The sequence below is a fragment of the Palaemon carinicauda genome, chromosome 44 (genome assembly GCF_036898095.1).
Source record: "Palaemon carinicauda isolate YSFRI2023 chromosome 44, ASM3689809v2, whole genome shotgun sequence".
Classification (NCBI taxonomy): Eukaryota; Metazoa; Arthropoda; class Malacostraca; order Decapoda; family Palaemonidae; genus Palaemon; species Palaemon carinicauda.
Window position 1 is genome coordinate 48,254,957 of NC_090768.1, and position 13,003 is coordinate 48,267,959.

At 34.6% G+C, this 13,003-nt stretch overlaps 1 protein-coding gene across 1 annotated transcript in view; it reads left to right on the forward strand.

The window, feature by feature from the left end:
- Nucleotides 1-12,785, forward strand: part of LOC137634549 (protein amalgam-like) — a 30,949-nt gene extending 18,164 nt beyond the window's left edge. Inside the window, exons 4-12 of the mRNA XM_068367000.1 lie at nucleotides 2,026-2,162; nucleotides 2,769-2,907; nucleotides 3,225-3,322; nucleotides 4,788-4,871; nucleotides 5,640-5,788; nucleotides 8,128-8,194; nucleotides 9,260-9,482; nucleotides 11,513-11,662; nucleotides 12,200-12,785. Coding sequence (XP_068223101.1) covers nucleotides 2,026-2,162; nucleotides 2,769-2,907; nucleotides 3,225-3,322; nucleotides 4,788-4,871; nucleotides 5,640-5,788; nucleotides 8,128-8,194; nucleotides 9,260-9,482; nucleotides 11,513-11,661 — 1,046 coding nt within the window. The 3' untranslated portion in view covers nucleotide 11,662; nucleotides 12,200-12,785. The remainder of the gene's footprint in view (nucleotides 1-2,025; nucleotides 2,163-2,768; nucleotides 2,908-3,224; nucleotides 3,323-4,787; nucleotides 4,872-5,639; nucleotides 5,789-8,127; nucleotides 8,195-9,259; nucleotides 9,483-11,512; nucleotides 11,663-12,199) is intronic.
- Nucleotides 12,786-13,003: the final 218 nt, after the last annotated feature.

The window sequence follows — 13,003 nt, forward strand, 5'->3', positions numbered from 1 at the left end:
GTAATTACCTGTTCATGGTGAGTAATTTCTTGTTCATGGTGAGTAATTACCCGATCATGGTGAGGAATTACCTGATCATAGTGAGTAATTACCTGTCCGTGGTGAGTAATTTCTTGTTCATGGTGAGTAATTACCCGATCATGGTGAGTAATTTCTTGTTCATGTTGAGTAATTACCTGTTCATGGTGAGTAATTTCTTGTTCATGGTGAGTAATTACCTGTTCATGGTGAGTAATTTCTTGTTCATGGTGAGTAATTACCCGATCATGGTGAGTAATTTCTTGTTCATGTTGAGTAATTACCTGTTCATGGTGAGTAATTTCTTGTTCATGGTGAGTAATTACCCGATCATGGCGAGTAATTTCTTGTTCATGGTGAGTAATTACCCGATCATGGTGAGGAATTACCTGATCATGGTGAGTAATTACCTGATCATAGTGAGTAATTACCTGATCATGGTGAGTAATTTCTTGTTCATGGTGAGTAATTACCCGATCATGGTGAGGAATTACCTGATCATGGTGAGTAATTACCTGATCATGGTGAGTAATTTCTTGTTCATGGTGAGTAATTACCTGATCATGGTGAGTAATTTCTTGTTCATGGTGAGTAATTTCTTGTTCATGGTGAGTAATTACCTGATCATGGTGAGTAATTTCTTGTTCATGGTGAGTAATTACCCGATCATGGTGAGGAATTACCTGATCATGGTGAGTAATTTCTTGTTCATGGTGAGTAATTACCCGATCATGGTGAGTAATTTTTTGTTCATGGTGAGTAATTACCTGTTCATGGTGAGTAATTTCTTGTTCATGGTGAGTAATTACCCGATCATGGTGAGGAATTACCTGATCATAGTGAGTAATTACCTGTCCGTGGTGAGTAATTTCTTGTTCATGGTGAGTAATTACCCGATCATGGTGAGGAATTACCTGATCATAGTGAGTAATTACCTGTCCGTGGTGAGTAATTTCTTGTTCATGGTGAGTAATTACCCGATCATGGTGAGGAATTACCTGATCATGGTGAGTAATTACCTGATCATGGTGAGTAATTTCTTGTTCATGGTGAGTAATTACCCGATCATGGTGAGTAATTTCTTGTTCATGGTGAGTAATTACCTGTTCATGGTGAGTAATTTCTTGTTCATGGTGAGGAATTACCTGATCATAGTGAGTAATTACCTGTCCGTGGTGAGTAATTTCTTGTTCATGGTGAGTAATTACCCGATCATGGTGAGGAATTACCTGATCATAGTGAGTAATTACATGTCCGTGGTGAGTAATTTCTTGTTCATGGTGAGTAATTACCCGATCATGGTGAGTAATTTCTTGTTCATGGTGAGTAATTACCTGTTCATGGTGAGTAATTTCTTGTTCATGGTGAGTAATTACCTGTCCGTGGTGAGTAACTTCTTGTTCATGGTGAGTAATTACCCGATCATGGTGAGGAATTACCTGATCATGGTGAGTAATTTCTTGTTCATGGTGAGTAATTACCTGTTCATGGTGAGTAATTTCTTGTTCATGGTGAGTAATTACCCGATCATGGTGAGTAATTACCTGATCATAGTGAGTAATTACCTGTCCGTGGTGAGTAATTTCTTGTTCATGGTGAGTAATTTCTTGTTCATGGTGAGTAATTACCTGATCATAGTGAGTAATTACCTGTCCGTGGTGAGTAATTTCTTGTTCATGGTGAGTAATTACATGTTGATAATTAGAAATTACCTAATTATATATATATATATATATATATATATATATATATATATATATATATATATATATATATATATATATATATATATATATATATATATATATATATATATATATATATATATATATATATATATATATATATATATTAGCTCTCTAGTTGCAGCTGCATTGGAAGTGCAGTATTTCAGTTCTCTGCTAACGTGACTGAGATTAACAAAGGTAATATTAGCGATCTCTTATTCTTTCTATTGATGGAATAGATTAATTTTCTCGTAGGTGCTGAGAATATCTTCCATTTCAGGAGCAGAACCAGCTCCCCCAGTCTACTTGACGACGATTCCTAGCGATGGCCAGATAGCCGTAGGAGAGGGCCTGCCTGCCTCTCTTTCTTGTGTCGCTTCTGGCAGCATCCCAGCAACCGTGACCTGGTATAAGGAGGTAATGTTAGCTTATTATATAAGATAACCAATGAGAAAATCACAGATGAAGATAGTTTTCATATTTTTTTTCTTCCAATACTTTTTTTTATTAACAACAGGAATGAAATTGAGATGTTAAAATTTAGTTTATTATGCTTGCTCAGATTGATGACAACTTACTCCTAACTACAGTAAGTCTATTTTTTATATATTTTTTTTTTCATCTTCCAATCATGTTTTGATAAAGTCAGGATCAAGATTGAGATGTTAAAACTTAGTTTATTATGCTTGTTCAGATTGATGACAACTTACTCAACTACAGTAAGTCTATTTTTTATATTTATTTTTTTATTTTCCAATCATGTTTTGATAAAGTCAGGACCGAGATTGAGATGTTAAAACTTAGTTTATTATGCTTGTTCAGATTGATGACAACTTACTCTCAACTACAGTAAGTCTATTTTTTATATTTTTTTTTTTTTCATCTTCCAATGATGTTTTGATAAAGTCAGGACCGAGATTGAGATGTTAAAATTTAGTTTATTATGCTTGTTCAGATTAATGACAACTAACTCCGAATTAAAGTCTATTTTTTTCTGATCGTTTCTTTTGCCGTTTTTCAAAGGGTAACCCCGGCGTCATTACGGTTGGCAACGTCTTCAATTTGTTTGAGACCACCCGGGAAGACACTGGACGGTATCTTTGCTTAGCAGATAATGGAGTTTCAGAACCTGTCACCTTCTACTTCGACTTGGCTGTTGAATGTAAGTGTCTTCTTTGATGGTGTTTTTTTAGTAAATGTGATTGTGAAAACCAGATGGTAAGCCTAATGTCAACATTTGAGAAAGCTTTGTATAGAAATATTCACGTAGTGTTTTTTTTTACGACAATGTTACTCGTTTTTACTCTGTTTACACTTAAGGTGATCATCCCATCCTGATCAGAATAATTTGTTTCTTCAAGATTTCCTTATATGGGAGTATTGTTTGGGTACATTCTGGTCTGGGTGGGGGAAATTAATCAATATCTATTATGATATCAACTTTGTAGCTGACTGAATAGAAATCAACTCTAATTTCAGTCGTTGAAGTACAGGCACCGGTTACAGAAGTAGTTGCTTCAGGAGAAGACATGATGGCTCAGCTCTCCTGCTATGTCTCTGGATTCCCAGAACCTCAGGTAAGGAGAGAGAGAGAGAGAGAGAGAGAGAGAGAGAGAGAGAGAGAGAGAGAGAGAGAGAGAGAGAGAGAGAGAGAGAGAGAGGGGGGGCTCCTAGGGAAAAAAAATTGTGGCCTATGCAGATGATTTCTGAGTTTGCTTTAGGTTACTTCAAGTGCAGCTGTTAGGGTTAAATGAATAGGTATTTTGACAATCTTTTACCACAGAATTAATAAAGTAATTATTATATATAATCTCCGCAGAACTTAAATGTCCACCAGTACATTACATGTCATATGAATTGCTATCATCTCGACTTCTTTTATTTCACATTTACCTTAAAACACTATCCAAAGTATATAACTTTCTCGTGGTAATTGCTTCTGTGCCAATGTGAATAGATGAGTTTTCAAAATATGATTTTAGATAGGTAAAGTAATTCAGACATGAAGCTAAGTAATATATAAGTGAGAAAAGTATATATGAGATGGATGAAAATTAGGTCATGTTTAGACACCTATTTTATGCTTTCACCGACTTTTATACACTTGTCTAGGGTGTTTTTAATGAGTATTATTATTATTATTATTATTATTATTATTATTATTATTATTATTATTATTATTATTATTATTATTATTATTATTTGCCAAGCTACAACCCCAGTTGGTAAAGCTGGATGCTACAAGCCCAGGGGCTCTAATAGGGAAAATAGCCCAGTGACGAAAGGAAACAAGAAAAAATAAAATATTTTAAGAACAATAACAACATCAAAATAAATATCACCTATATAACCTATACAAACTTTAACAAAACAAGAGGAAGATAGTTAATATAGAATAGTGTGCCTGAGTGTACCCTCAAGTAAGAGAACTCTAACCCAAGACAGTGAAAGACCATAGTACAGAGGCTATGCCACTATAAATTTGAATGTTAGGGTCACTGTATCAGTGTGCGTCTGTGTATATCCTTTTATATTGTTTATAAAAATTGACTATTTTTGATGCCATATTAAAATTTATCAGAATTTCAAAGACACTATTTTTCCAGGAACAACTTCTTAGCTTTAAGGAGAATTTTGAATTTGACAATTTATAATGGAGCTGAATTGGGACTAAAAATTTGAATGTTAGGGTCACTGTATCATTGTGCGTCTGTGTATATCCTTTTATATTCTTTATAAAAATTCAACTCTTTGAAGCAATATTAGAATTTATTGGAATTACTTCAAAGATGCTTTTTTTCCAGGAGCAACTTCTTAGCTTTAAGGAGAATTTTGAATTTGACAATTGATACATACATACATACATATATCAAAGGCACTTCCCCAAATTTTGGGGGGTAGCCGACATCAACAATGAAACAAAATAAAAAGGGGACCTCTACTCTCTACGTTCCTCCAGCCTAAAAAAAAAAAAAAAAAAAAAAAAAAAAAAAAAAAAATTGTTTCACAATTGATAATGGAGCTAAATGATTTGTGTTGCAGATCGCTTGGTACTCTGCATCTGGTCCAGTGATGGAGGACGACCGACACCAGATCTTCTCTCAGGAAAACACTCACTATCTACAAGTAAATATTATTGAACCAGATTCACGTTTCCTCTTAGATCTAATGTGTCTGCCATACAAGGAAACAACCTTACGCCGTTAAACATCTAACCATTAAACTTTACCTTGACTTTTCGTTACTATTTCCAATCTTTGTGCAAATTTGAAGTCCAAATTTGTTATACTTTTACTAAGTTCAAAATATGTGCAAATGCACAATGCATCGATTTTCCAGCAAAATTTGGGGAATTAATGATTTTTTTTTTTTTTTTTTTTTTTTTTTTTTTTACATTGACACTTAACTTGAAACCCACATTGAAGTATGGCAAATATCGTAACCTCATGCCTCTATTTTGCATTCCTGATATCCGTCAGCTTAATGACCTTTAAAATCGCAACTGATAGATTCAGAACTAGTAATTAAGATTGGAGTCCAATACCCATATTTTTTACTCAAGTTCAATAGGTTCATTTTGAAACTTGAATTGGCTTAGACTTTTTGATAACATTAATTTTTAGATTTTGATTTTGTCTTCTGTTATACTAAATATTATATTACTGTGATGAAAGTTAGGACTATTCCGATTTAGAAAAAAAAAAATAAAGTTAATTTTTTATATTAATTTTCTGCACCCCATAACAGAGATGAAATAGAGTTAGCAGAACTATCCAAAACTATAAACAAACTAAAAACCCAAGACATTTGTAAACACAATCAAACTAAAAACCCAATTCATTTGTAAACACAATCAGACTAAAATTGATTGAATGAACCTTTAAAATTCTCCAGATCAGCCAAATGACCGCAGCCGACCTGGGTGAGTACCAATGCTACGGTTACAACGACAAGTCACGTGACCACGCTACCATTTCTGTCTCGGCTGCACCTGGACCTGTGACTGTTCTGGGAGTTAGCCCAGCACCATCTGGCAACAACAGGTAAGGAGAAAATATGGTTTTATTTCATTTACCAACATCCTCATTTCCATAATCTATTGAAGTTTTTTCATTGGGGGTAAATTATTGTTTCACAACTAAAAGGTTCCCTTCCGTATTTAGAAAATATATTTTTATTTATTTTTTAGTTGATGTACAGGATAGATTACGTAAAAACATTTAGAATTGATATCCAAAAATATAGTTTGTTCCAGTTAACATTAGGTAAGAATTTAGCCTCAATCTATTACTAAATCTAAATATATATTTTTTTTTTTCACTTGTATATCAGTTTTACTGCTTCTGACAAAATGTAAATGTCGCGACTAACTTGCATAATTTACTAAAAACATCCTATAGTTTGTGAAAGATAACCTAAACGTTGTTGTTATTACTATGTTTAGATTTAAGTATGTTAACCGCCATTTTTTATCATCAAATTATAATGACAATTTCTGTTTGGGCTTCCAAGTTACCTTCGTTTTGACAGCTTCGTGAATAATGTCAATATATTTTTTTTCATCATTATGATTCAAAATGATCAAATATTCCTTTGCAACAAGCCCAAATGGCAATAAACCTATATACAAACTTTCTCAAAACAGAATGAACGTCTTTGAAAAAAAGAGAAAACTGAGAGATGGAAATGACACTTAAACTTACAGAAATAGATATTTGCATACAAATACAGTAATAAATTTAAACAGAATAAGGTGCTTTGTAATAGAATTTCAGTCTCTCTTAAATTAGAAGATTATGCAGCAAAGAGCCAGAAGTTTAGTTGTCCAGTGATTTAAACAACGACGTTCTAGGAACAATACAGAGCACTGGTAAGGTGAGGATTGGCCTGTAATTGCTGCAATACACAGGTATTCAACTACTAGTGTACCTGAACCGTCAAAAATGACGTCTAAATAATTAGATATGTACACACGTGCTTTACTATACCATCGTGCACAAACACAGATTCAACACTTCCCACACTCCCCCTTTGCTATCTACAGCCCGCTGGTTCGGCAATTTGTGGGAGTGTGTGGCTTCCGAGTTTACCTCTCAGGTACCCCCTCTCACCATGGTATGACTACTCCCTCTCCCCTTGAGAGTGAATGGAATATATATATATATATATATATATATATATATTATATAATATATATATATATATATATATATATATATATATATATATATATATACATATATATATATATATATATGTGTGTGTGTGTATATATACATATATATATATATATATATATATATATATATATATATATATATATATATATATATATATATATATATATATATATATATATATATATATATATATATATATATACAGACACTCGTTCTTTATTTAGCAGGGGAGATGTAGAACATAACATATGTTTAACAAATTCCATCAAGATAGTTAAAAACTACTTTAAAGATCAAATTGGATCCTCGCAAACAACTGGTAGTGTCATCTATAGGATATTTTTTGTGTATTAACCATTCAGTGAGAATTGGGTTAATATGAAATTATCAGACAGAAGAACATCAACCGAAGTCTCTAGCCTACGGAATATCATAGCTTAGTCCCTAAGCTGACAAGGGATGAAAAGTAGAATACAGCAGATACAAAGCTCGAGGATTTTGAAATAGTCCACCAAGAACAAGGGATGAAAAGTAGAATACAGCAGATACAAAGCTCGAGGATTTTGAAATAATCCACCAAGAACAAGGGATGAAAAGTAGAATACAGTAGATACAAAGCTCGAGGATTTTGAAATAATCCACCAAGAACAAGGGATGAAAAGTAGAATACAGCAGATACAAAGCTCGAGGATTTTGAAATAGTCCACCAAGAACAAGGGATGAAAAGTAGAATACAGTAGATACAAAGCTCGAGGATTTTGAAATAGTCCACCAAGAACAAGGGATGAAAAGTAGAATACAGCAGATACAAAACTCGAGGATTTTGAAATAGTCCACCAAGAACAAGGGATGAAAAGTAGAATACAGTAGATACAAAGCTCGAGGATTTTGAAATAGTCCACCAAGAACAAGGGATGAAAAGTAGAATACAGCAGATACAAAGCTCGAGGATTTTGAAATAGTCCACCAAGAACAAGGGATGAAAAGTAGAATACAGTAGATACAAAGCTCGAGGATTTTGAAATAGTCCACCAAGATGAAGCAGAACTATTTCTTTTAATTTTTATAGTTACTCGTAACAATTATATAGGTTTATTTGCTTTTCAGCAACTTAAAGTAAAGATCTCCGAGTTTAGCTTTCTCTTATTTCGTACCGAAATTCTAAAGGATTATGGTATACACATCTAATATTCTCGTTCCAGGTACGTCGTCTCTTGGGAGGTGAACAGCTTGTCTCCAGTCAGTTTCTATTACGTCGCTCTGAAGGAGGTAAGGTATTGATGTCAAAACAGTTCCATGTTTACAACATTTCCAATATAGAGAACATTTACATTGAATAGGGAATTTCTTCTTTAATTCTTATTTTTTAGATTATGGGAAGGGAGAATGGCCATTGCCTATACCGCAGGTAGTTTTATGAAATAAACTTTGATAGAATAACAAACTTTATTTTTAGATCCTGCTATTAAGAATTTTCTAAATAATAATAGGATCAGAGTAAAGAATTTGATAAAGAAGTGAGGTATATTTAATTCTCACGATAAAGTTGAGAATTTGCTCTTAACTTTAGCTAATATTTATCACTTTTCTTGATTGTCATTTTCAACAATACTTTTAATGAGTTTTTTTCTGCCTAGAGCTCCACTGTGGGTAAATTCGTTTAAGAAAATGGTTTCTGACACTTTTCATGTACCATCTCTTATAATACTAAAGTATTAATAAGTATTAGTAGTAAAATTGGATCAATATATTCATTATAGGACCACAAGGGTTGGTTAAGAAGGAATCGGCATTGCCACTATATTTCAAGGAAAGGAAATGGTTCATGTGATTAGAGCAGGTCATGAAATAGAAATTTTTATTCTAAACTAGTGTAACCAATTAGTATAAAAAGACGTCTAAATATTTAGAAATACACACACAGGTTCAACCCTTCCCACCCCTCCCCTTTTCCTGACTACAACCCACTGGTTCGGCAATTTATGGCAAAGTGGTTTCCGAGTTTACCTCTCGGGGTACCCCCTTTCACCAGTCTCACCAGTGTATGACTACTCCTCTCCCATGAGATTGACAGGATATATATATATATATATATATATACATGCATATATATGTATATACATTATATATATGTATGTATGTATATATATATATGTATGTATGTATGTATGTATGTATGTATATATATATGTATATTCATTTTATATATATATATATATATATATATATCCAGACACTTCCACTTTATCATATAATAGAGATAAATGAATTGATTTACTGTAAAACACCTATCCACTCATGAAACATTGAAAATATCGCCATCCATCACCTCAGGGGGATTCGGACGCCACCACCAGTTCCAGCGTCCCTGGATCGTCCGTTCCCTACGACGGAAGGACTCTGTACCGCGCGAGCACCGAGTTTGACGCCGTCCCAGGTCAGACTTACGACATCATGATCAAGGCGGTTGCTGAGGAATACCAGCCAGGACCTGATCAGAGGGAACCTTATGTCTTCTATGCTCCGTATGCACAGGCCGTCGCGTCAGGATATTCTGGTAAAGATTTTTTTTCCTCGTTTTTCATTTGTTGTGCTCTCAGCTTTGACTACTTTTAGGTATGTATTCATACACACGCATGTATTTGTGTATGTATGAATATAAAATGTTATGTATAATACATAATATGTATGTGTATATATATATATTTATATATACATATATATACTGTTTATGTGTGTGTTTATAATGTATGCATAAAATCATCATCTGCTTTCTGTTTATCGTGAGAGAGAGAGAGAGAGAGAGAGAGAGAGAGAGAGAGAGAGAGAGTGAGAGTGAGTGAGTTTAACTTTCAATCATTTCCTAAATTATTTTGATAAAAGCAATTTTAAGACAAGTAAAACATCTTGAATATCTTATATTAACGACAATTATAAACTGTAAAATGATTACTAGTAAAGGGTTCTGTGAAAAAGAATACGAAAGAAATTGCTGGTAAGGCAAATTAAAAGGGTTCTTCAGCTATTGGTCGTTAGCTCTGGATGTCCCCGGTAAAATCACTGGGTACAACATCACATGCACTCACTGCACAGCCTCTATGATGTTTAAAACGCTTCCAGAAGGCTCAATCACTTCAAGATCTTTTCCCAGACAGCCTCTACAACGTTTGCAACGCTTCCAGAAGGCTCAAATCACTTCAAGATCTTTTCCCAGACAGCCTCTACAACGTTTGCAACGCTTCCAGAAGGCTCAAATCACTTCAAGATCTTTTCCCAGACAGCCTCTACAACGTTTGCAACGCTTCCAGAAGGCTCAAATCACTTCAAGATCTTTTCCCAGACAGCCTCTACAACGTTTGCAACGCTTCCAGAAGGCTCAAATCACTTCAAGATCTTTCCCCAGACAGCCTCTACAACGTTTATAACGCTCTCAGAAGGCTCAATCACTTCAAGATCTTTCCCCAGACAGCCTCTACAACGTTTATAACGCTCTCAGATGGCTCAATCACTTCAAGATCTTTCCCCAGACAGCCTCTACAACGTTTATAACGCTCTCAGAAGGCTCAATCACTTCAAGATCTTTCCCCAGACAGCCTCTACAACGTTTATAACGCTCTCAGAAGGCTCAATCACTTCAAGATCTTTCCCCAGACAGCCTCTACAACGTTTATAACGCTCTCAGAAAGCTCAATCACTTCAAGATCTTTCCCCAGACAGCCTCTACAACGTTTATAACGCTCTCAGAAGGCACAATCACTTCAAGATCTTTTCCCAGACAGCCTCTACAACGTTTATAACGCTCTCAGAAGGCTCAATCACTTCAAGATCTTTCCCCAAACAGACTCTACAACGTTTACAACGCTCCCAGTAGGCTCGAATAACTGGCAGATAGTTCTTCAATTGCATCTTATTCTGGATTTTAAAACATTCTGGAGTGTCTTCTAAAAGCTTCTGAGTATTGATTTATGAGTCGAGCAGTATGGAATATTTAAAAAGTTTATAAAGCTTACAGAAAGCTAAAATCACTTACTATAGACTATTAACACATCTATATCTATCTATACACCAAGTCACCTCACCCAATTTTGGCCGGTAGCCGACATCAAACAAATGAAAAATGGAACTTAATAAAACAGCATTGCAGAATGGATGAAAGAACGAGCATATCTAAATTAAAGATGAGGAAAATCCAAAAGAATTTTAATGATAACATTTAGGATGAAAAATTGCATTCCAAAAGAAATCCATTTCTCTGAAGCTTTGGAATCTGTGTTGTTGCGTGGGGAAAAAAACCAGTAGGTATTATTATTATTATTATTACTTGCTAAGCTACAGCCTTAGTTGGAAAAGCAGGATGCTATGAGCCGAAGGGATTCAACAGGGAAAATAGCCCAGTGAGGAAGGGAAGTAAGTTAAGATAGAATAGTGTTTAAGTGTACCTTAAAGCAATAGAACTCTATCCCGAGACAGTGGAAAACCATAATACAGATGCTATGGCACTACCCCAGACTAGAGAACAAAGGTTTGACTTCGAAAATGCATTCACCTCGGCAAATAATTTTATCAATTTTTTTTTCATCCTTTCAGAATCCGGACCCAGACCTGTATACACTGAATCCGCGGTCAGGACCAGCTCACCGGACCAAAGCATTGACAGTGAGGATGCCTGGAAGTGGTGGAAGGTGACCATGACTCTTATGTCGAGATTACCACAAGTGGCGAGGATGATGCAGTAAGGTAAGTTAAGATCGTCATCGTGATAATGACATTAGTATTTGTGTTGATAGAAATTTGAATAATGATAGATATACTGTAAATTTTTTTTTTAATATTAATGGTTATACTGCAGAACGAGTGGGGATACCTTAACGTGGTGAAAGGGTTTGCACATCACCTTGATCAGCAAAGTTGTACTAGTCAAGGCCACCCATACTAGGTTGGTTTGCTCTTATCGATCAGAAAAAAATCTCCCACCATCACCAGCGTGGTGATGAAAATGTCCAAAACCAAGATGTTAATGAACACGTTTGAGGCCTTCGTCCTGCAGTGGACTAGAAACGGCTGCATTTGTTGTTGTTGATGTTGATGATAACACTGTATTTTGAATTATTGTTATATGTAAAGAATGTTATTAAGAATTGCCTAATGATTCTTAATTACATGGATATTTATCTGGTTGGTTACTTGTTTATCAAGTGGAGGGCTGCATAACACGAGTGACTCCCAAACCTCGGATTTTATTTTACATCCCCATTTCTCATCTTCTGTCAACAGGTGTTTGTGTTGCTCCTTCGGAAGGGGTGACTGACATCATCGAGATTCATCAGCGCTGCTGAGGGTCAGAAGCTGTTAGAGCAATTGTCATCTTGAGAAGCTTACTGCCAACTGAATCATTTACAATTTACTCATCAAGTTTATATTGTGAACGTAAAAGACACTATGGCAGTATTTGGAATTCAGAGATCCAACTGTTTTTTTTTTCTTCTGTATTTACCCTGCTCAAGTACTACTGTAGTAGTTAAACTTTAAATCTGAAGAAGTGACTCCAGAAGAAAATAAGAAGCAGATTTTTTTACTATACGTTATTCACAGTATTTTGTTCATGTATGTGTATGTGAAATTATTGAAATTGTTGGTGAATAAAGATTATTAGAAGTTTCAAAATTCAGTTGTCCCCACAAATAGTGGCTATTTTCGACTGTTTACCTTTAATATTCACTAGTTAAATTTCTAAAGAAAATATTGCGACGTTTTATGTCGTGTTCATCAGCGTTAGTTAGTCGAAAATAGCCATTAGGGCTTTGTAATACTCTGTAGTAAGTAAAATGGAATATGCCTATGATAATAAAAACTAAAGAAAGTCGTATTCCTATTATGCCTAATATTGATATAACATCGATCTCTCTCTCTCTCTCTCTCTCTCTCTCTCTCTCTCTCTGGTATACTGGATATTAGTTCAAGGTTCAGTTTATTCAACTTGGATATATAAACAATGTTTCCATTCACCACAGAACTTTGTTCCTAGATTTAAAGAAACTAAAATTGGATAGAAATGCTAATTTCAAGCACTATTGGTTC